The sequence below is a fragment of the Triplophysa rosa genome, linkage group LG10, assembly GCF_024868665.1.
Source record: "Triplophysa rosa linkage group LG10, Trosa_1v2, whole genome shotgun sequence".
In the NCBI taxonomy this organism is placed as follows: Eukaryota; Metazoa; Chordata; class Actinopteri; order Cypriniformes; family Nemacheilidae; genus Triplophysa; species Triplophysa rosa.
Window position 1 is genome coordinate 17349302 of NC_079899.1, and position 23798 is coordinate 17373099.

The 23798-nt window shown below is 37.7% G+C and overlaps 6 protein-coding genes, 5 non-coding genes and 1 pseudogene across 11 annotated transcripts; 1 reads left to right on the forward strand and 11 right to left on the reverse strand.

Annotated features, from left to right (window-relative positions):
- Nucleotides 1-203: 203 nt before the first annotated feature.
- thumpd2 (THUMP domain containing 2) lies at nt 204-4108 on the reverse strand. The gene is made up of 10 exons (XM_057344261.1): nt 3950-4108; nt 3443-3575; nt 2678-2946; nt 2473-2550; nt 2000-2052; nt 1590-1677; nt 1139-1213; nt 940-1054; nt 726-846; nt 204-582 (listed from the first exon to the last, which is right to left on the reverse strand). The coding sequence occupies exons 1-10, from the start codon at nt 4034-4036 to the stop codon at nt 270-272; spliced, it is 1332 nt and encodes a 443-aa protein (XP_057200244.1). The 5' UTR covers nt 4037-4108; the 3' UTR covers nt 204-269.
- Nucleotides 3842-3929, reverse strand: trnar-ucu (transfer RNA arginine (anticodon UCU)). Its single transcript is given in 2 exon segments — nt 3842-3877; nt 3893-3929. It is a non-coding gene; the product is annotated as a tRNA-Arg (tRNA).
- Nucleotides 4109-4420: 312 nt separating the features above from the next.
- Nucleotides 4421-7086, reverse strand: commd9 (COMM domain containing 9). Its single transcript, XM_057344200.1, has 6 exons — nt 7004-7086; nt 6788-6913; nt 6523-6662; nt 6400-6434; nt 6220-6323; nt 4421-4849 (listed from the first exon to the last, which is right to left on the reverse strand). Exons 1-6 carry the CDS (start codon nt 7052-7054, stop codon nt 4712-4714), a joined length of 594 nt encoding a protein of 197 aa, XP_057200183.1. The 5' UTR covers nt 7055-7086; the 3' UTR covers nt 4421-4711.
- Nucleotides 7087-7724: 638 nt separating this feature from the next.
- On the reverse strand, nt 7725-11072 carry LOC130560421 (60S ribosomal protein L13a-like; annotated as a pseudogene).
- Nucleotides 8034-8113, reverse strand: LOC130560863 (small nucleolar RNA Z195/SNORD33/SNORD32 family). The gene has a single exon (XR_008963767.1). It is a non-coding gene; the product is annotated as a small nucleolar RNA Z195/SNORD33/SNORD32 family (small nucleolar RNA).
- LOC130560864 (small nucleolar RNA SNORD34) lies at nt 8318-8400 on the reverse strand. The gene has a single exon (XR_008963768.1). It is a non-coding gene; the product is annotated as a small nucleolar RNA SNORD34 (small nucleolar RNA).
- Nucleotides 11073-11993: 921 nt separating the features above from the next.
- Nucleotides 11994-14131, reverse strand: LOC130560420 (60S ribosomal protein L13a). Its single transcript, XM_057344177.1, has 7 exons — nt 14074-14131; nt 13416-13488; nt 13220-13285; nt 13016-13117; nt 12733-12818; nt 12495-12554; nt 11994-12245 (listed from the first exon to the last, which is right to left on the reverse strand). Exons 1-7 carry the CDS (start codon nt 14092-14094, stop codon nt 12036-12038), a joined length of 618 nt encoding a protein of 205 aa, XP_057200160.1. The 5' UTR covers nt 14095-14131; the 3' UTR covers nt 11994-12035.
- LOC130560862 (small nucleolar RNA Z195/SNORD33/SNORD32 family) lies at nt 12330-12409 on the reverse strand. Its single transcript, XR_008963766.1, has one exon. It is a non-coding gene; the product is annotated as a small nucleolar RNA Z195/SNORD33/SNORD32 family (small nucleolar RNA).
- LOC130560861 (small nucleolar RNA Z195/SNORD33/SNORD32 family) lies at nt 13576-13661 on the reverse strand. Its single transcript, XR_008963765.1, has one exon. It is a non-coding gene; the product is annotated as a small nucleolar RNA Z195/SNORD33/SNORD32 family (small nucleolar RNA).
- A 528-nt stretch (nt 14132-14659) lies between the features above and the next one.
- On the reverse strand, nt 14660-16026 carry atp5if1b (ATP synthase inhibitory factor subunit 1b). Its single transcript, XM_057344178.1, has 3 exons — nt 15893-16026; nt 15166-15278; nt 14660-15004 (listed from the first exon to the last, which is right to left on the reverse strand). The coding sequence occupies exons 1-3, from the start codon at nt 15959-15961 to the stop codon at nt 14863-14865; spliced, it is 324 nt and encodes a 107-aa protein (XP_057200161.1). The 5' UTR covers nt 15962-16026; the 3' UTR covers nt 14660-14862.
- A 677-nt stretch (nt 16027-16703) lies between these two features.
- Nucleotides 16704-21193, reverse strand: zmpste24 (zinc metallopeptidase, STE24 homolog). The gene is made up of 10 exons (XM_057343882.1): nt 20820-21193; nt 20552-20698; nt 20149-20235; nt 19850-19966; nt 19592-19744; nt 19063-19204; nt 18767-18939; nt 18292-18396; nt 17988-18131; nt 16704-17819 (listed from the first exon to the last, which is right to left on the reverse strand). The coding sequence occupies exons 1-10, from the start codon at nt 20925-20927 to the stop codon at nt 17595-17597; spliced, it is 1401 nt and encodes a 466-aa protein (XP_057199865.1). The 5' UTR covers nt 20928-21193; the 3' UTR covers nt 16704-17594.
- Nucleotides 21194-21829: 636 nt separating this feature from the next.
- Nucleotides 21830-23793, forward strand: LOC130560600 (dynein light chain Tctex-type 1-like). Its single transcript, XM_057344487.1, has 5 exons — nt 21830-21856; nt 22028-22069; nt 23256-23379; nt 23511-23588; nt 23710-23793. The coding sequence occupies exons 1-5, from the start codon at nt 21830-21832 to the stop codon at nt 23778-23780; spliced, it is 342 nt and encodes a 113-aa protein (XP_057200470.1). The 3' UTR covers nt 23781-23793.
- Nucleotides 23794-23798: the final 5 nt, after the last annotated feature.

Consider the following 23798-nt stretch of genomic DNA (forward strand, 5'->3'; position numbering starts at 1 on the left):
TATAATTTAATACCTTATTAATAATTAAATTGATTTGAAGATGTAGTCAATTAACTTAATACATAAATAATATAATTTAGTGATTTATTAATGGTTAAATCTATAATAAAAACCTCTTCTTTATATTGTAATTTGGAGCGGCATAGTTGTAATTCCAACTCAAAAAATGTCATCTTTCAGATGAGGACATGACCAAGGTTTCTCAAGCCATATTTTATTAAGATAACTTTTTTCAGATTGTCTGCATATGTATCGGGGTTCGTTTGTGCTCAGTGTGAGCACATTTCAGGTTGTACTTTTGTGAATGTGTGTATAAATGCATCTGTGCTCCCCAAACTAACCTTGTGTGTCCTGTGTGCTTGTAATGATGTGATTAATATGGGTGTTTTGGAGCTTGATTTATAACACATTAGGTTTTCTGGTGTGTCTGTGCATTCCTTGTTTGAGTTTGTGGGGTCAGTGTGAACTCTCTGTGTGTCTGAAGAGTTTGCATGCTGGTTGTGTTTGCAAATGATCTTCTTTAACTGGGCAGAAAGTTGTAAACTCAGTAATAGAACGAGATGTCCACCAACACGAAGTACCCTGAGAAAGAATAAATAAAGTTTGCTGTAAGTTATCAACTCAAAGTAATAAAGTACACGTATGCAAATCGAGATGCACTAAGATGCGCACTATGGCAGCACAGCTGTCTGTCAATAAACATCACAAATAAACATGCTCCCTACCTCTCCATCTCTTTCAGTAAGCGTGGCAAGGCAGTGGGCATATCAGTGCTACAGCTGAACTTTCTGCCAAAAGGAACATCACACAGCACAGCATCAACCGCTCCATCGTTCAGTGGGATCTCTAAGGTTGATGGAAGCATGGCAAATTATAGGTGATTTTAGAAAGTAGAAAAAAGATGATAGCAAAAGACGATGGTAAAGTGTTTGTCCACACCCATAGCAGAACACTGAAGTAGGTGAACTCTTCCTTCCATTCCAGCTGCTTTCACATTCTCTGCAGCTTTCTGCAACTGAGTCATGTCTGTATCCATGCCTAGAAACACAGTATTCTGCCAACATACACATTTACTTACATTATTTATGTATACATTTTTATTATGTGGAGCATGTGGTCTTTGAGTGTGGGTACGTACAGAACACTCTTGGGCTGCTTCCAACAACACAGCACCAACTCCACACATTGGGTCTAAAATCACACAATCATTCAACTGGGTAGAGAGAGTGAGAGAATAAAAAACAATGAGATACAATTACGGTTTTGTTTGTCTGAAGTGAAACTAAAATTAAAGGATAAATGCCCGCTTTTGGGCAGTTTGTGGAGTGACGAATAAATGGACAAATGTATATTCCAAGTAGCCTCTTAACATCACAATTAAATACATGAAAGGTGAAAAAATAACATGACAAAAATAGTTTTAGATGAAGTAGAGCATACCAAAGTGCATGAGACTGCTTGTCATGTAAACCTGTTTTACCCCCTCAAATTTTCCCTCACCCCAAAGATAGACCTGGTGTTTTAATCGTCATTTAATGATTCCACCACATGTATGCAGATTTGCCTCATCTTGTAATTCTAGACCTTACCTGTTTAGGGCAAAGAGAGGTCATGGCCCAGGCTATTGTAGAACGCAACCCGTTGTGTTTCATATAATGACGACTGGCCAGTGGATGCCTGAAGAATACACACATGCAGCATTAGATCTAAACTGACATATGCCCGGTTTCACAGACAAGGTTTAAGGCTAATCCCAGACTAAAATGAATGTTTGAGCAGTCTTAACTGAAAATAACTCACCTTAAAACATCTTAAAGTATGTCAGCGCCATTGTTTTGTCTCAAGATGCACACCAGTAATGTTTTTTTCTAGGGCATTTTTATAACAGTAGTTTAAATATCCTAATTTCACTAAGGGTTAGTCCGGGCGTAAACTAAGCCCTGTCTGTGAAACCCGGGGCATAATGACATAAGTGTGGTTCTATCACAAAGACACTTACTTCAAGAGAGGCATGCCTACAATGCAATGGTCATCACTTAAATACACATTCACCTAGTTACACAGAGAGACAACACAAAAAGCATTTTAATTATCTTATAGATTTATCATGCTCAGAAATTGCAGTCTGTGATGCTTGTGCAAGAATTCTCACACTTAGACCATTTAATTTTCATAACTTTTTCATAACCTTTCATTTGTGAAAAAAATCCATTTGAATTGACAATTTAATCATTTAATCATTATAAAATAAAGACATCACAAACTATTTATCATACACGAGCCACATCACCATGCCATGTTTTCTTAAAATGTTAACAAATTTTCCATGTGGGAACCCTGAAAATGTCATGCATTTATGTGTCATTATGCATTAACATTTGCATGCCTAAGGGCCTGAGTGTAACTTCACATTGTTTTGTGTGTCTGTATAAGTATATATGTGTGAGTCTGCGTATATTATACAGTATTTACCTCAAGTATAGGCTCTCTCAGATCTACCTTCCACCCAAGCTTTTCTTTGATGGCCATCCCAATAATACGACTCAGTCTCTAACCACACAAACAGAAAGGTCAGGTTCAAACGTTACAATATGCCATGACAATTTATATAATAATATATATATATAAGTATACTCATTTTCTATTTCAAAAATACATAAAATGCCCAAACACACACCTGAGATGTATAAGAGCGAGCAATGATCCCACTGCAGCGGCAGCTGACTCTGAAAGATGGTGGGTCCTTCCCCAAATGTATATTAGAATTCAGCGAGTTTGTGGAGGTTGCATCCACATTTAAAATCTCATCTTCCTCTCTCTGTCTCTTCTGTCCACGCTGGTGTCTGTCCTGAAGCTCACCCTGTAAGGTTGTCCACGTTAAAACGTTCCGTTTCCAAGTGTCCGCATCTCCCACAATGCTTTGCTGTATAACAACAGCTGCCTTTGCTATTATTAAAACAAAAACAGAGTAGACCTTCAAAATTGGTTTGCCTTCAAGTGTAATATAGTGTTTGTAGAGAGAAAACGTTTTTTTCTCTTGAGTAGTTAAATAGGCAAATTATACCACCGATGACTTTTCATAACCTGTTGTGTGGCTAAAACCAAATACTATTCCATAATGCAAATTAGATGTTTAAAATGAACAAATTACATGTCAAATGCTGATTGACAATAAACGGTTAAAGGTTATTATAAATTTAACCCGTTGTTCAAAAAAAGGAAGAAAGCCATACAGGTTTGGAATGACAAGGGTAAGTAAAAGATGAGAGATGTTTCATTTGAAATGTCTTTTTAAGTTGAGTTTGGGGGCATTTTGTCACATTCTATGGCATTTCTGACCCTGGTTCCTTTTTGATGAAGGGTTTAGGGGCGTTCTGCGTCATCTTGCCGACCCTTCAATATGGCAGCCAATCTGAACACTGTGATTTCCCCTACTACGCACCTGGATTGTTGGGAAGCGAAATAGGTGGAGCTTTGCACAAAAGCAGAAACAGCCTCTCTGCAGATTTGAGTTGTGTCACAGTGTGCAGATGTGCATTGCTGCAGAAGAACACTCTTCCTGAGATCTGCTCCACCTGATCCAAACAAACCATATAAAAAAATCAAAAAACGTTGGCTTCTTACACAGTTCTATAAAAACTAGTGGACAATGTAACATCCAGCTGTAGAGGTTCACCTAGTAATGTTTTAACATGACATTTTAGTGTTAAATAGACAGTGGTGGTTAAAATGTTCACTATAGAATAATTACCATTAACTTGATATACTTGTCAAGTTTATTTGTGAAATGCACAAGATTTTAGGGACAGTTAATACGTTGGAATGCTTGAGAAAAGCACTGCGACTCTGGTGGGACTCGAACCCACAACCTTTGAATTGCCTCATTCTAATCTAGAAGTCCAAAGCGCTATCCATTGCGCCACAGAGCCGTTACGTCACACGCACTTACTTCAGTACCACAGAGGTTGTTTTTCACTTCCTCGGCCAGCAGATCTTCCATCCCTGCGCCTGCTGTACAGTAAAAGCGTCTCATCATCACCACAACACCTCCTGAATACCTGCAATGTGTGGTATAACAAATGCAAGCAGCATGCAACAAGCAGCACTCTTTTAGTCTTCCGGGTTCAAACGGCTGTCAAAATTAAACCTCAAAATAAAACCCAGGCAGACTTTTAGAATATGGATCCAAACTTTGAAAGTCTTTAATAATGGATACTTACTAGATTCCTACTGCTTATTTTAACAAAATATTTAAGTGGAAATTTCATGATTTCTTTTCAAGTGTTACTAATAGGACTTTTATCTAGACAAAACAACGGACTGTCTATTTAAAGGTCTACAGCGCCTCTCGAGGTTGTATGTAAAATTGCAACAATGTTAAAATGACATTTTAGGAGCAACTACCAAGTCATTTGTGCGAGACAGAATTTATTTCATTTTCGCAAACACTGATCATGTTTTTACATAACTTTTTTTAATGCTCATGCCACTATAAAATACTTAAGAAATGAGAAAATTGTTTGTAAAAGACAACTTGTATGACAATGTTTCTGTACATTAAACATCAAAATATCAAACATATTATACAGTGTATCAGATAACAATTCCTTATTTATTAACTTCCATTTACATTTTCAACATTCTTTTGATGTTCATTCATTCTTTGTCTGAATGTCCATAAACTGGTGTGTGCGAGATTCTCCCTCCTGCTCTATTTCCTTGCCACTGCTGTCAGCTGGTCTCTGATGCGACCCAAGCCATCTATCATAGTGTCCAGTGTCTCTTTGCTCAGCTCCACTGTAACTGTGGAATCATTTGGACTGCCAACATTGTATGGCGTGTCATCGAGCTACAGCAAACACATAGAGAGTGACTGTTAACAAGTTAAAGTATCTCACAGACGTGAGTACACCTCTCACATTTTTGTAAATATTTTATTATATCCTTTTATTATATCATGCGACAACACTGAAGAAATGACACTTTGCTAAAATGTAAAGTAGTGAGTGTACAGCTTGTATAAAAGTAAAATTTGCTGTCCCCTCAACATAACTCAACACACAGCCATTAATGACTAAACCGCTGGCAACAAAAGTGAGTACACCCCTAAGTGAAAATGTCCAAATTGGGCCCAAAGTGTCAATATTTTGTGTGGCCACCATTATTTTCCAGCACTGCCTTAACCCACTTGGGCATGGAGTTCACCAGAGCTTCACAGGTTGCCACTGGAGTCCTCCTCCACTCCTCCATGACGACATCACGGAGCTGGTGGATGTTAGAGACCTTGCGCTCCTCCACCTTCCGTTTGAGGATGCCCCACAGATGCTCAATAGGGTTTAGGTCTTCACCTTTACCCTCAACATCTTTAGCAAGGCAGTGGTCGTCTTGGAGGTGTGTTTGGGGTCGTTATCATGTTGGAATACTGCCCTGCGGCCCAGTCTCCAAAGGGAGGGGATCATGCTCTGCTTCAGTATGTCACAGTCCATGTTGGCATTCATGGTTCCCTCATTTAACTGTAGCTCCTCAGTGCCGACAGCACTCATGCAGCCCCAGACCATAACACTCCCACCACCATGCTTGACTGTAGGCAAGACACACTTGTCTTTGTACTCCTCACCTGGTTGCAGCTTGACACCATCTGAACCAAATAAGTTTATCTTGGTCTCATCAGACCACAAGACATGGTTCCAGTAATCCATGTCCTTAATCTGCTTGCTCAAACTGTTTGCGGGCTTTCTTGTGCATCACCTTTAGAAGAGGCTTCCTTCTGGGACGACAGCCATGCAGACCAATTTGATGCAATGTGCGGCGTATGGTCTGAACACTGACCCCCCCACCCCTTCAACCTCTGCAGCAATGCTGGCAGCACTCATACGTGTATTTTCTTTGGTCGACCATGGCGAGGCCTGTTCTGAATGGAACCTGTCCTGTTAAACCACTGTATGGTCTTGGCCACCGTGCTGTAGCTCAGTTTCAGAGTCTTGGCAATTTTCTTACAGCCTAGACCATCTTTATGTAGAGAAACAATTCTTGTTTTCAGATCCTCAGAGAGATATAATAAAATATTTACAAAAATGTGAGGGGTGTACTCATTTCTGTGAGATACTGTACATACTTTTAACATTTCATTCTTCTTAAGCAAAATACTGTACAGTCTCGGATACCAAGATACAATTTTAAGTAAACCACACACAACAGCATTGATTATGACTCTCTTACTTTCATTTGTAGCAGACAGGTTGGCACAGCCATACGACTTAAAGAGTCTGAGGCTGTCTTCATATCTACTCGCCACTGCATATCCACCAGCTTTGGAAGTGAAACTACAAAAACACACACTCATTAAACAGCAACATCTCCCGGTGATACAATAACAGCTATATTACAATGTGCACTCACTTTGACTGGACAAAGCTTCATTTCTCCAAGTGACACTAAATATATTCACACACAAAAGAAGTTAAACACTTGTCCATGGGTCAGAGCAGAACATGTAATGATCTAAAAGAGAAATCAAACCACCTGTTCTCCAAGATAATTTTGGTTATCAGGTTCTTCAGATTTGAGTGGAATGATTCTGGGAAAACATGCAGGATCTGGTCTGGAGAGGTTAAATTATGGTACACAACATGATGCGAAAGCGCGTGAAATGCTGTCAGGACCTGTTAATGAACAAATGGACAGAATAACACTGATAACATTCAGCATTTTTGTACATTTTAAGGTAAAAATAAATGACAAAGTGGTCATTGGTTTTGTAAGATTTACGGTAAACATTAAAACTCACTCGAATAGCTTCATCATTGGACACGGACAGCACATTTGCGGTGTTTTCCACCAGATACTGAGACTTGAGCGCTGCAGCTGGGTAACTCTCTGCGCAAATCTGCCGGACTGCATCTTTAGACTGAGCCTAAATGAATAATCTTTCAGCTTTAGAACCAAATCAAGTCTACGACCACGGATACATGTCATAGTAATAATTAACCGTCTAAAAACATACCTTTAATAAAAGCTGCAAGGCACTGAACTGCTCGTCTGTAGGAAAAGCCATGATGAAGTAGCTGAAAGTTGCGGTCACGTGAATACGCGACACAAATTTCAAGTGTCAAAATAAGAGACCCTTTGGAAAATTAAGAATTCTAGAAAGACGTCTTCAATCACTGATCAAGTTTGGAATTGTTTTAAGTGGAGGCTAGATACGCGTATGCTTATATATAACTACTTGATTAAACAATTGGCACACATATTTTAACTAGGAAAAACAAGTTTCTTAATCTCAAAATGCAGCCCTCCGGAATAGGAAAATTAATGGTTCAGGACAGCAGTCGTATTCGTGATCTTAACATCGTCTGTTTTCTTTGTGCTCTAAAAGGACTGACGTTCATAAGATTTATCCGACAAATGTTTATCCATTTATACAATTGCCCAGTACAATACCATAAATCAATGTTCAGCCAAATGGAAATCTCGAGTACAACTACATTAAAACCATTGAAAACTTGACATTTTATGTGCTTTGTCACTCGCAAGATGCTGCTTAGCAAAATGGAACTATTATCATTTTAAGACAAGCCACATCACTTCATTTTGCATTATAATATAAACTCATAATGTACCACGTCAGATGGCTATGCAAAAAAACAATGTACATGACATGAGTCAAACACTTACAAGAGTTCACAATAAACGACCAAGACAGTTTCTATAAACATTTATTTTGACCAGCTCAAGGGACAGCTCAAACAAGGACACCGTACTGTTTAAGAACGTCAGTATATTTTGAATCTTGTTTTCAACGTTCTTTTCTGCCTGCTTGGTCAGTTTGATCTCAAGTTTCTTGACCTAATGCAGCTTGGCCTTTTCCTTCCTCTTCTCCTCCAGTGTGGCGGTGATAGCCTGGTACTTCCAACCAACCTCATGTGCCAGACGGCCAAGCAAGGCAAACTACAGTAAAAAACATTTTATAATGTAATGACTATAGAGATCAGAGATGAAAACCTTAGGTGCATTTTATAGACAAGAAACTGCTTTTTGTCTCAGCTGGTAGTGCATGTACAGTGAACTCATGGTCATAAACTCATACTTGTTGTGAAAAAACATCACTGACCAAGCACATTTAATAAAAATCCCAATATGAGCAATAACACGCAACCACAGTTCAGTGGTTATTCTAAATGGGGATCAAGATCTCACCTTGCGTGTGGGCTTCAGACGCACAATCTTAAGAGCAGCTGGGACCACCATACGCTTCCGCTGCAGAACACAGTAAATTTAGAAAACACAAACCAAGGACAATTTTCAACACCAAGAACAAAGATGTCTCAGATAATGTTAATGATATCAGCTTTTATTCAAACAAGGTAAGTAAGGGATTTTTAGATGGCATCATTGACATCATTTACCTGTGAAATAAAAGTGAATGATACTCAGTGTTGGGTGTAACTAGTTACTAAGTAATTAGTTACTGTAATTTAATTACTTTCCCTTGAAAAAATAAAGTAAGGGATTACTGTTATTTTTTCTGTAATTTAATTACAGTTACTTCTGATGTACAAACCCGATTCCAAAAAAGTTGGGACACTGTACAAATTGTGAATAAAAACAGAATGCAATAATGTGGAAGTTTCAAATTTCAATATTTTATTCAGAATACAACATAGATGACATATCAAATGTTTAAACTGAGAGAATGTATCATTTTAAGGGAAAAATAAGTTGATTTTAAATTTCATGGCATCAACACATCTCAAAAAAGTTGGGACAAGGCCATGTTTACCACTGTGTGGCATCCCCTCTTCTTTTTATAACAGTCTGCAAACGTCTGGGGACTGAGGAGACAAGTTGCTCAAGTTTAGGAATAGGAATGTTGTCCCATTCTTGTCTAATACAGGCTTCTAGTTGCTCGACTGTCTTAGGTCTTCTTTGTCGCATCTTCCTCTTTATGATGCGCCAAATGTTTTCTATGGGTGAAAGATCTGGACTGCAGGCTGGCCATTTCAGTACCCGGATCCTTCTTCTACGCAGCCATGATGTTGTAATTGATGCAGTATGTGGTCTGGCATTGTCATGTTGGAAAATGCAAGGTCTTCCCTGAAAGAGACGACGTCTGGATGGGAGCATATGTTGTTCTAGAACTTGGATATACCTTTCAGCATTGATGGTGCCTTTCCAGATGTGTAAGCTGCCCATGCCACACGCACTCATGCAACCCCATACCATCAGAGATGCAGGCTTCTGAACTGAGCGCTGATAACAACTTGGGTTGTCCTTGTCCTCTTTAGTCCGGATGACATGGCGTCCCAGTTTTCCAAAAAGAACTTCAAATTTTGATTCGTCTGACCACAGAACAGTTTTCCACTTTGCCACAGTCCATTTTAAATGAGCCTTGGCCCAGAGAAAACGCCTGCGCTTCTGGATCATGTTTAGATATGGCTTCTTTTTTGACCTATAGAGTTTTAGCCGGCAACGGCGAATGGCACGGTGGATTGTGTTCACCGACAATGTTTTCTGGAAGTATTCCTGAGCCCATGTTGTGATTTCCATTACAGTAGCATTCCTGTATGTGATGCAGTGCCGTCTAAGGGCCCGAAGATCACGGGCATCCAGTATGGTTTTCCGGCCTTGACCCTTACGCACAGAGATTGTTCCAGATTCTCTGAATCTTTGGATGATATTATGCACTGTAGATGATGATAACTTCAAACTCTTTGCAATTTTTCTCTGAGAAACTCCTTTCTGATATTGCTCCACTATTTTTCGCCGCAGCATTGGGGGAATTGGTGATCCTCTGCCCATCTGGACTTCTGAGAGACACTGCCACTCTGAGAGGCTCTTTTTATACCCAATCATGTTGCCAATTGACCTAATAAGTTGCAAATTGGTCCTCCAGCTGTTCCTTATATGTACATTTAACTTTTCCGGCCTCTTATTGCTACCTGTCCCAACTTTTTTGGAATGTGTAGCTCTCATGCAATCCAAAATGAGCCAATATTTGGCATGACATTTCAAAATGTCTCACTTTCATCATTTGATATGTTATCTATATTCTATTGTGAATAAAATATAAGTTTATGAGATTCGTAAATTATTGCATTCCTTTTTTATTCACAATTTGTACAGTGTCCCAACTTTTTTGGAATCGGGTTTGTAATTAAACTAAATACTTTGTGTAATATGTGTGTGCAATAGTGGAATTGACATCAAAATTCAAAGTCTAACTTTAAAATCCTTGCTTTAATGTATAATTCTCACATTTGTAATACTTTGGTCAGTTAATAAGAGTACTTTATGTAGTTTAATATTATTTATTTGAATGAATGAAATAAGCCATTTCATGTCTATCCTTCAATCACTTAACTAATCAAGGTTGATATAGGATATAGAAAGTAATTAGTAATAAGTAACTAAATACTTTTTGGAGAGAGTAATTTGTACAGTAATCTAATTACACTATTGAATATGTAATTAGTAACTAGTAATTCATTACTTTTTCAGAGTAACTTACCCAACACTGCTGATACTATACCTTGTCATAAGGAGGGGGATTCCATCAAACACCTTCAGGCTATCCAGAGCAGCCTGACCTGGCTTAGTTTTGTGTGGAACCATACCTGTTCAAGAGATCATGTTCTTTTATGATCAAGCCTTCAATTGCTGTGCAATTTATCAATGATTTTGCAACGACTTTCAAACTCAGCAGTCAGATCCGTGGTTTCATCAAAGATAATCAGGATTGGCAAAAAAAGTGTTCATCATCGTTTGAAGTGCAGTCGTTGCAAACAGCCAAGAAAAAGTGGTGGTAGCTCACCTCTTATAGTCCTCCAGAAGATTCGGCTCGAATCGTCTGGGGGCTCTGAAGTGATAGGGTCCACAGGAAGGGTTGGTTTTCATCATCTTGCGGAGGAAAGCCAAGTACTTCACTGCACAAACAAATAATCTTATTGGCACCAAACTTCAACATTGACATTCAGAGACAAAGGGTATGTAAAGATAACATACTTAAATGTTAGTGGTCATTGGTTTTGTAAGATTTGCGGTAAACATTAAATCTCACTCGAATAGCTTCATCATTGGACACGGACAGCCCATGGGTAACTCTGCGCAGATCTGCTGGACTGCATCTTTAGACTGAGCCTAAATGAATAATCTTTCAGCTTTAGAACCAAATCAAGTCTACGACCAGTGTTGGGTGTAACTAGTTACTAAGTAATTAGTTACTGTAATTTAATTACTTTTCACTTGGAAAAAGTAAAGTAAGGGATTACGCTTATTTTCCCTGTAATTTAATTAGTTACTTCTGATGTAATTAAACGAAATACTCTTGTGTAATGTGTGTGTGCAATAGTGGAACTGACATCAAAATTCTAAGTCTAACCTTAAAATGCTTTAATGTATAATTCTCACATTTGTAATACTTTGGTCAGTTAATAAGAGTACTTTATGTAGTTTTGTCATTTCTTTGAATTAATTAAAAGAGCCGTTACATGACTGTCCTTAAATCACTTAACTAATCAAGGTTGATATAGAAATTAGTAACAACTAAATACTTTTTGGAGAGAGTAATTTGTACAGTAATCCAATTACACTATTGAATATGTAATTAGTAACTAGTAATTACTTCTTCAGAGTAACTTACCCAACACCGTCTACGACCACAAGTACATGTCATGGTAATAATTAACAGTCTGAAACATACCTTTAATAAAAGCTGCAAGGCACTGAACTGCTCCTCTGTAGGTTAAAGCCACTATGAAGTAGCTGGAAGATGCAGTGAAGTGAATACGTGACAAATTTCAAGTGTCAAAATAAAAGATCCTTAGGAAAATTATGAATTCTAGAAAGACGTCTTCAATCACTTATCAAATTTGGAATTGTTTTAAGTGGAGGCTAGATACGAGTATGCCTATATATAACTAATTGATTAAACAATTGGCACACATATTTTGACTAGGAAAAATATGTTTTCACAATAAACGACTAAACAAAGACAATAGTTTCTATAAACATTTATTTTGACCAGCTCAAGGGACAGCTCAAACAAGGACACCGTACTGTTTAAGAACGTCAGTATATTTTGCAATCTTGTTTTCAACGTTCTTTTCTGCCTGCTTGGTCAGTTTGATCTCAAGTTTCTTCTTGACGTAATGCAGCTTGGCCTTTTCCTTCCTCTTCTCCTCCAGTGTGGCGGTGATAGCCTGGTACTTCCAACCAACCTCATGTGCCAGACGGCCAAGCAAGGCAAACTACAGTAAAAACACATTTTATAAATGTAATGACTATAGATCAGAGATTAAAACCTTGTGCGTTTTATAGACAAGAAACTGCTTTTTGTCTCAGCTGGTAGTGCATGTACAGTGAACTCATGGTCATAAACTCATACTTGTTGTGAAAAAACATCACTGACAAAAAGCACATTTAATAAAAATCCCAATATGAGCAATAACACGCAACCACAGTTCAGTGGTTATTCTAAATGGGGATCAAGATCTCACCTTGCGTGTGGGCTTCAGACGCACAATCTTAAGAGCAGCTGGGACAACCATACGCTTCCGCTGCAGAACACAGTAAATTTAGAAAACACAAACCAAGGACAATTTTCAACACCAAGAACAAAGATGTCTCAGATAATGTTGATGATATCAGCTTTTATTCAAACAAGGTAAGTAAGGGATTTTTAGATGGCATCATTGACATCATTTACCTGAGAAATAAAAATGACTGATACTATACCTTGTCATAAGGAGGGGGGATTCCATCAAACACCTTCAGCCTATCCAGAGCAGCCTGACCTCGCTTAGTTTTGTGTGGAACCATACCTGTTCAAGAGATCATGTTCTTTTATGATCAAGCCTTCAATTGCTGTGCAATTTATCAATGATTTTGCAGCAACTTTCAAACTCAGCAGTCAGATCCGTGGTTTCATCAAAGATAATCAGGATTGGCAAAAAATGTGTTCATCATTGTTTGAAGTGCAGTCGCTGCAAACAGCCAAGAAAAAGTGGTGGTAGCTCACCTCTTACAGTCCTCCAGAAGATTCGGCTGGGGGCTCTGAAGTGATAGGGTCCACGGGAAGGGTTGGTGTTCATCCTCTTGCGGAGGAAAGCCAAGTACTTCACTGCACAAACAAATTATCCTATTGGCACCAAACTTCAGCATTGACATTCAGAGACAAAGGGTATGTAAAGATAACATACTTAAATGTGTTCAACAAACTTACGTTTGTTGCGGTAGAAGTTGCCGGAGATGTTGATACCCTCACACCTCACCACTACAATTTTGTGGCCTGTAAAACGAAAATAAAGTGTCTTATACAGAAATGCATTCGGTTTGTTGGTTAACCTTTAGAAAATAATTTAAGAAATGTGCATATATTGCACAGTAATACAATAACATAACGTTAACCGTGAACTTACCGAGCAGAATCTGCTTGGCCACAATAGCGGAAAGACGACCGAGTAGATGACCTCGGCCATCAAGGATCAGAACCTTGAGGAAAAAAACGAGTTTCCACAATTAGTTTTAACTTACGTTAGGTCACCTGGCGCACACATGCTGTTAGTGAGGGTGCTACTTTTTGCCTCAGATGGTAGTGCACGTAAAGTATTCTCATGGTCGTGAAACTCGAATACTTAAGTGGATGAAAGCTCATCACCGACAAAAAGCTCATCTGACGTTAGTCATGCGTAAACTAGAAGTTACTGCATTTCAAATACGATGCTGGTTACAGAAGTTACCAAAATCAAATAATTTTTAACCAGACACCAAACCACCCTGTTGACCAAAATTATCTTTCGTAACATCATTCCATATAAAAACCTATCCAACTCAGCTTGGCTGAGTTTTTCGGTAACACGAGTGTAACGCTCGCTGTGGGCCTGTGACGACCTGGAAAGCATGCGTGATTAGACGAACGTTTAGCTCTTAAAATGTTAACTTTGCCGATTATAATATGATTATGTGTAACCCAAACATACAATAGACGATTTTACTAAAGTTTTTAACCCAAACCCCACATTCCCTTACTTACAAAAAGCGAAATATTTGAATGTAAATCCTGCCACTTAGACGCACCTTATTGAACCGGTCCGCCATGATGTGGAAAAAGAAAGACACGCGGGTCCGCCCGCCGTAAAAGACAGGGGCATGGGCGGAGCCTTCGCATAATCGGAAATGATGTCAGTAAAACGCTGTCGTTAACGTTCTTCAAAAGACGTGATCATTTATTTCACTGCCATCAGCCGGTCGGCATATAAGCTGCAAGGTGTCTAAAATTACATATTATAAAAGCACGAATGGTTTCGCTTGTGTCTTTATTAGCAACGCATTTCGATGAACTTTTAAGGAAATGTTTCACAACCCTGTTCATTAAAGCGGCACATTTTACATTATTCTCTAAAACACAACACCTGTTTTATCAGCTCATTAACAGTTTGCCTATTCCTAAAATGGGTATGTCAGATGAAGTAGACATCTAAAATGCGTATTTTTTTGGATGGACTTCCACAAAAGTGTTGAGGAACAATGTTATAAATCAAGGGTGGCAATAAATGTTTTTAAAAAACAAAACAACAAATTAAACTAAATATAAATGCTTCAAAATAATTAGTTTTTGTCATTGCTCACAAAAGGGTAAATTATTATTTACAAAAAGACACACTTTCATGTTTGAAACAATGTTTCTTGTTCATGTTTATTGTCCAGAGCAAAAATAGTACTGAATTAATACAGACATTACATCAGTTTGTCAATCATTTTAAATATTATATCAAATAAAAAAAGATATAATTGAGCAGTGAGAACAGAGATCACGAACACTGAGTTTTCTTTCACTGCTTCTATATCTAGATTTGTCAAACAGTCTCAGTCATCATGTTTAAGTTTTTTGATTTTGCCCTGATGACGGCTGATCTCGTGTTGTAGTCTTTCGATTTCCTTCTTGTGGTGTTCAATCTCATCCTGGTGATGCTTTCTGAGGGCAGCCAACTGCTCTTGCTCTTTTCTCCTGTGGAAGTGAAAGAGAAAAAGGCAGCTGATTTCAAAAGCTTTTAACAAATGTACATACAGTAACAAAAACATAAGAAGGCTGATTATACTCATGCAGGTAGTAGAAATCTACAAGTAGGAGAGATGCTGTTTAAACCGAGATTATGCCAAATCACTCACTTGAAGTACATCTCCTCCTCAGCCGCCTGCTTTTTACCAAACGCTCCTCCAGCCTCTCTCACTGAACCTCCACCGCCTCCTCCTTTCCCAGCACCTTTACCCAGTTCTCCAAGCTTTATCATAGGGAGAGACAGCCATAGATTGCGCAAGACATATGTGTTTAATACACCACAGTTAGTAAATGGTATTGTGTGACAAACAACATACATATGATACACTTCATATAGACTAACGCAGATAATGCTTTAGATATGTATTCCAACGTTAGTAAACATTACTATAGTATACATTCTAAAAGTGCGTTCAAATGGTTTTGAGTAGGCTACAGCTGGTTACGTGATAATGTAGATATTAAGATGCTTTCTAATAAAGTAATCAAGTTCATTTATTACCATTACCATGCATAACACACATAATTGTTGGTCTTGTGGGTTAAGCACAAAGTGTGGAAAGGAATATCTAACGTTTGAGTGTAAACAAAAGGGTCACGATACAAGGGCACCCTGAAAGCTCCAACGTTACTACTGTTTACTGCGCAAAACAAGCTCGCCTCGACTAAACACATTAAAACATGTAACTTATAACGTATTTACTCAGCAAACACAGGCGACGAAATACATGGCAACAGACTGCTATATACATTTGAGCGTGACTAAAATGAAGTGGAAATAATGTTAGGCCTAGCCCTAGGAGAAAATCTCTGTCAAATTTTTAACACAATGTCTACCTGATCAGACGACATCCTGATCTGTGTTGCCAAATACTTCCTTATATTCGGATATAAAAACCTCGCCATTCTCTTTTCAGATTGTCAAACATGAACTGTGCGTACGCTACGCTCCGATATAAAGACGTAAACCAGGAAGGTACCATTCATACGGAATAAAAGGTAAAACACTGAAATCATTTGATCTCGTAAATAAATTAAACAGGTTTACACTTTATATGTCATATAATGGTATACTGGACATTTTGATCGCTCTGTTACTTATAATATGTGAACTAAAAACAAGACGGCTTGGTATATTTTTCCACTCATGGTACAGTCGACAACTGTGGTCTTTACTGCCCTGTGTTTATATCCCGTTGCCATCAAGAGGCAAGTTATATTAAGGTCATTTACATTACAGAACGGTATAGCAATTATAATTTCGTTTTTTTTCTTAAAGAACAACATATAAAATCTGTGCACATCAATTTACCATTCATAACTGAATATTAATAATAAATAATCCCCACTCAGATGACCATTAAAACACGCTTAACAAAAGCTGTTGCGATAGGTTTTATTCATTGTGATGCAAAGTACAACCTTGGGGCAATCATTTCAGATGTCACATAATAACTTAACTGTGGGAAAAATGTTCAATAGGTGGGCACATCTTCACATCATTAGTTCTCAGCTTTAGGATACTAAAATATAATTTATAGTACATGCCAAAGACCAAGATTTTGACAGGATTGCATGCCAAATATAACATTTTGTTTGTGTATTCCTAATGTGAAAATTCATACCAAAAGTCCTAAACGCAGTTACATGCCTTCAGCAAAACTTTTATTATCTATTCAGGGTTTAGACCTAAAGAATAAATGAAAAAGTTCTCAAAAACACACTCATTGCAACAGTCCAGCACACTCAGGCACAGAGAAAAAAATTACCTAAATAATAAAACATAATTCATTAAATACTGTGTCATTTTTGCCTGTTAATGTCACTCATATGTCTTACATTTACACAAATGTTCAAACTCATTTTGGTTACAAAATTAAAACAAAAGAAACTTTTGTATATTTCAGAATGTATTGTCAAGACAACTAAAACTGAATAGGCATTTTATTTGTCGTACAGCTTAATAAAAGAAGTCAAATAAGAAATTCTCTTCTTAGTGAAGTCCTCGTAATCTGAATGTCAAAACAGTGTTCTCATTTATAACATTTGTCATCTGCACCATGTCTTCTACTGCAAATAATCTTTCGTGAGGTGCTGAGGGTCTCATTGAGATGTTTTAACCTCCTTTCTCTCTCATGGTTTAAAGTGGATCAAACATTGGATGATGCTAAATTAAAGTAGAAACGTATGGCTCTACAACAAACAGGAGGGGAGGATCCACAGTTAAAATGCATATTGGAATTTTAAAAATCAAGAACAAAGAAACCTGATCAAGAGCGAAACACAGAGATCATACAGCCTCAGAAAAAATCATGTAAATAATATGACCAGTTTCCTAAAGCCATCAGCAAACTACTTAGATATTCTTTCACGCTGATGACAAACAAATGACAAAACCAAACACTTACGAAGAGAAAGGAAAATAGAGAGAGGAGCAAAGAGAGAGAAACAGGCATCGGTATCAGAGTGCCAACAGTGGCCGGCGGAGACCCTTTCTCGGGGGAGCGAGTGGTGAACGTGGCCCCCCCTTGCAAAGCCGTCAGTCCTGCTTGGGTCCAGTGAGGGCTCTAAGTCGCTCAAGCAGTGGAGGATGAGAGTAATGCCACGTAGAGAAGAGCCAATCTGCTACAGGGAAGCCTAGGTTATCCTTATTGAGCTTGATGAGTGCTGAATAAAGCTCAGATGATCTGCCCATGTTGCGTGCAAATGCATCTGCCTGAAACTCAAACCTCCGGCTTAATACTGTCAGACAGAACGACAGTAACTGGGGAAAAGAAAATGTGAACTGCATCAGAAATGCATAATTACGAGACAACTGTCTTCTAATACAAATGTACTGTAATTATAACACGAGAAAAGATTCACGTTCGAAAAACAGAAAACAGGAGATAATGTATGTTTTAGAAAGAGAAGTGAAAAGAAGAGATATTACCTCATTGTAAGGCGAGAAGATAAACTGAAAGATGATCATCAGTCCGATGAGGGTGGGTTGGCTGTCATGGAAACCAAAGGCCATGAAGAGTTCTTTTCGACCAATCAGGACAGCAAAAAGGAAGAAGCAGAGGAACGAGTTCATCTGTAAAGAAACAGAGAAACGTTAAAATCATAAATTACAGACCTGTGTTCAGGTACTCCTAAGACGCCAGGACAATGTATAATCGGCAAGGGGTGTTAACAATGGATATTGATTAATCACACACAAATGCATTCAGTAATCATGTTAGACAGTAACTTACCTGACTGATAACAATATTCTTGACTGTGTGGCCCAGTTTCCAATGACCCAGTTCATGTCCAAGTACTGCCAGAACCTCATGGTTACTACAGCCCTGTTTCTTATTCTGAATAAAAACAAAAATGCAAGAAAAAAACAAGATGCCATAAATGACCATATAGGCACATGCTTAATCCACATCGTGGTGCATTTATAAGTAAAATAATGACAACTTTGTTTGAGGTAATATTTTAAAACTTCTCATTTCACTATTGAAACAAAAAACAAGATAGCAGCAGATAACAGCACATATTTTGTCTAATATACCCTTAAATGATATTCAAATCATCAGCAACAACATTGTGCATAGTTCTATTCTGGCATTAACTGCTTTGTCATATAACCGTGAAAGTTGTCATCTTGTAATGATGGTAAATCCCACTTGTTGTGAACATAAAAAATAAAAACTTGTTGTGAACATGGCACTGGCCTCTGACCTTTGGTTTGGACTCATTTCCTGCCCCCTGGTTCTCCTCTCCTGTTGCTGACTCTGTCCCTCCTGCGTTGTTTAAAGGGGAATAATCTTCCAAAAGCGTGTCAAACAGCACAATGCGCTTGTTTTTGAAAAATCCATAGAAGTAGGCATTACTGTGGGAAGATCGCTTGGAGCCTAGAAAATAGAACATAGACAAGACAAACATTAGATCATTTTTAATAATAAGGGGAAAACAAAAGCTATAGCTCAAGCACTATTGAGAAATCTCTCAAATCAGGGACACTACTGCTACTGTACCTTCCACCACATAGACCTTGGTGAGGGGAAAGTTGATGGACTTTGACATGCTCTCAATATCACTCTTCAACTCTCCATCTGGCAGTGGCGTGAACTTATCAAAGAGGGGGGCAATGTAGTCTGCGTAGATAGTCACCAGGATCTGAGCACCAAAAAAGGGGGACATCAGATTTCAATATTATTTTATCTACATTTTTTGCTTAAAATATATATTTCTGTCAAAAATTATGATTTTAGTTTAGCATCTACTTTGGTCCAAACCTGTATAAAATTATAAATGACAATGAATAGGGAGCCAGGATTCCTTTATATTCCACAGAAGTAAGAAACTTATACACGTTTGGAACAACATAATGTTGAGTAAATGACTTTAAGATGAACTGTCCCTTTAAGCTTGTGATACATAATATCCGAGTGATCACATGAGAACGACCCTAGAAACCAGTACTTGGTAAACTTTACTAAGTGACTTATGTGTCGATATTTTCCCTCACAGACAATATATTTAACAAAAATGAGGAAAACTGACCAGAGAGACAGCAAGAGTGAAGAGCCAGGCGTAGATGAAGAAATAATCGCCACCGATCTTGATGATATAGAGGAGTAATGATGTCACTGGCAGCAAAATACACTGAGTCACAGCAAACTTCTTGACAGCATCTTTCAGGAAAAAACCCAGTGTCTATAAGAGATAGAACAACATAAAGAAAGAGCAGGAGAGTCATTATAATACATTTCATCAAGTTTCTGCACAGAGAAAAGATAATGATATAGAGGTATACAGTACCTGCTGGTTAAATCCATGCTTTTCCTCAATAACAAATGTGTTATAAAGGCTCCAGGGAAGTCCAGTGAAAGCACTGAAGAGAGTTGCTAACATCAGAAACACCAAAGAGTGGGAGATCTAAAAGAAAGGAGACCATGTTCTATATCCATATCTTTGGTTATTTCAATGTACAGAATAGCATACCAACAGTGCACTTGCAATAGGCTTGTATTTCCATTTCAGTTGAAAAAAGACCCAGAAACAATAACATCTCTCTCTCTGAAAATACCAGACAGTGGTCACACACATACACCACTCACCTCATACTCTGGACCAAAACCAAAATGAGCTGTGAGATTTCCTGACATTTTCCAAAGGAATGGGATTCCTCCCAGGAGCAATATCAGCTGTGGACAAAAAGAACAAAGGATTAAACCCATGCTCAAAGATGCTAGTAAAACAGGAAACACTGTTCTTTAAAAAAAACTGCAGTGCATGGTGCATTATAAAAACCACAAGATGCAAATAGTTGCTTTTTCCTCCAGAGGACACATAGGAAACTTGCAGATGTGAGGTCTAAATATAACACAATGCAGAAAGCATAAATTCTGCGCGAGACAAATTCAGCATCAATTCAAGTTTATATTAAGTTCATACAATACTGTTGGTAGTAGAAAAGCATATTTATGTAAAAACATGGTTTTGTTATGTCGTTAAACTCACCGTGCCCTCTGTCTCAGAGTACAGTCCAGACCAGAAGCCAAAGTTGCTTTTGTCCAGCTGATAGAGACGAGACTTTTCAAAGGTCTCTGAATCCATAATCTTACCCAACTCCGTGGGAACATGCATTGTAGTCCTGTAGACTTTCCTCTACAATTAAAACGGGGATTTGGTCATTGTTATACATAGCTAAGACAAAAGACGTCATATATTTACTTTCTTATTAAATGGTTTCCAAGAACATATGCACACCAAAGAAGCATCAGATCACCTGTCTATAAGCGAGGTAGGCCTCCCAAATATACACCGTCCATGAGAAGACCAGGACAGCGTAAAAGATTTGATCTTCAACTGGAAATGCAAGAATTTTCTGCAACATTATTAAGGTCTGGTGGTTATTTGTTGATACCGTTAACTAGTCCGGAACAATCCAATGGTCTGAAAGAATGATCTGATCGCAAACTTCGTAACTCGAAACTAATACGATACTTTAATCTTTACGACATGTAGGTGCTGTGTTCATGTACAAAAGAAATGTATATATTGAAATACTATTTGCAGAGATGCACTACAAGAGACCATTCATGCTCTATCACTTCCCTTCTCCATTCATGTAAGATGACTGTTACCAGAAACGGTGTCCCACCTGACACAAGAGCAGAACGACAAAGGATCCTAGACACGGCTCTACTTTGTCTTTGATCAGTTGAAACATGTTGAGTAAAATGTATTCTTCGATATACTAGGTATATTTTTCTGTACAGAAACGTAGTTCAATTTGCAGAATCATCTGCTGAAACAATCCGTGAATTCACAAATAATAGTTGGCTACTGCAATAAATATAATATCACCAGTCAGCTTGATAGATTCAGTCGTCTGACAATGTACGTATTTTTATTGAAATAAAAATATCACAAATAACCATACACATAATTATCACTTCTGTCCCTTACAGAAAGAAACCTTGGTTACTTCCAGCAGAAATACTATCTAAAATGATGCTAGTGTAAAATAATACATATATTAATGTAACCCTATTGGTGAAGCTATTTTCATTTTATTGCAACATTAACAATGGCAAATGTTTTTTTTAAACAAAAAACATTGACCATTTTGAAACGAAGTGATTGTTCATATTCCCCGTTGCGATCTGAAATGTAAAACAGACAAAACAAGGTAAAGATAAATCTCCAGGGAGCTGCGGCTGTGATTAGTATCCGGGGAGCGTGCCCGTCGGTTTCCATAGAAACAACAAAAACAACTTTGCTTAAAGTCGTGCAATGGACGAGTTTCAATCTGCTGAGGAGGTATATAACACACTTAAAATAATTTAGAATAATAATTTTAGAATAATTATGTTTACTGGTACTTTAAAGTCTATTATTAAATAACTGTGTGAATTATTAGAACTTTCGTTTCAATATAGTCTACATTCCATGCATACATCAAATGTGACCCTATGCATTACTTGTATACAGACTACATTTGTTGTGGAAGAGATAACAACAATTATCAAAGAGGTAAGAAATGACAACATTTGCAGACCCTAGCATCTTTAACAATGAACTGAGTAAATACAGGTAGGCTACGTCTCAAAAAATTAGAATATCATGAAAAAGGTCAATATTTTTTGTCACTTTTCAGAAAGTGAAACCCATATATTATATAGATTCATTACACATAGAGTGAAATATTTCAAGCCTTTATTTCTTGAAATTTTGATGATTATGGCTTACAGATAATGAAAACCCGAAATTCAGTGTCTCAGAATATTACAATATTTCATGTGATCAATAAAAAAAGGATAGTTTGAACAGAAATGTCAGGCTTCTGAAAAGTATGTTCATTTCTATGCACTCAATACTTGGTTGGGCCTCCTTTCGCATGAATTACTGCATCAATGCGGCATGGCATGGAGGCAATCAGCCTGTGGCACTGCTCAGGTGTAATGGAAGCCCAAGTTACTTTGATAGCGGCCTTCAGGTCATCTGCATTGTTGGGTCTGGTGTCTCTCATCTTCCTCTTGACAATACACCATAGATTCTCTATGAGGTTCAGGTCAGGCGGGTCTGTAAGCCATAATCAAAATTTCCAGAAATAAAGGCTTTAAATATTTCACTCTATGTGCAATGAATGTATATAATATATGTGACCCTGGACGACAAAACCAGTCTTAAGGGTCAATTTTTCGAAATTGAGATTTTTACATCATCTGAAAGCTGAAGAAATAAGCTTTCTATTGATATATGGTTTGTTAGGATAGGACACTATCTGGCGGAACAACAACTATTTACAAAGCTGGAATCTGAGGGTGCAAAAAAAAACAAAATATTGCGAAAATCGCCTTTGAAGTTGTTAATCTGAGGCACTGTAGCAGGCCATCCACTCACAAAAATAAAGTTTTTATACATATACAGTAGGAAATTTACAAAATATCTTCATGGAACATGATCTTTACTTAATATCCTAATGATTTTTGGCAAAAAGAAAAATCGTAAATTTTTACCCATACCATGTATTTTTGCAGATTACTAAAAATGTTCCCATGCCACTTAAGACTGGTTTTGTTGTCCAGGGTCACATATGGATTTCACTTTCTGAAATGAGTGACAAAAAATATTGACCTTTTTCACGATATTCAAAATTTTTTGAGATGTACCTGTGTATTTTACAATGTGATAAATGCAAAAAAAAAATGTTTATTAGACTGTCGAAAGCACCATAGGAAACAGCCCTTTCCAACACAATCGCACCAACAGGTGGACATCAAGCATTGTAGAGTCCAGTCTAAACCAGCTATCTAAATTGGGAAAGCCCTTTAAGTACATAGGTATGGTATCAGCCCACTCAAAACTAAAATAATACAGTAAAACTGGTATTTCTACATATTTTGTGTAATACACTAAACACACTTCAATTGCAAATGTTTTGTCACAAAATCCATTCTGTTTTTCCAACCAGTGACATGCATCATAATGCAGCGAAATGGGGCAGGTTTGCACACTGCCAACTCATGTTTCTGGGACAACGCTATTGATGGTAAGACTAAAAAGGACTGAAAGAAACGCAGAATAATATGAAACATTTTTCCTGACAACATGTGAGAATCTGAAAAAATAAAGATCATGAAAACGCCTGACACTTTGTTTGTTTTCTACAGGGAGCTGCACAGTACGCTGGGAGAACAACACTGTGTACTGCATAGTTAGTGTTTTTGGTCTTGTCATTTAAGGATGAATATTTTTGTTG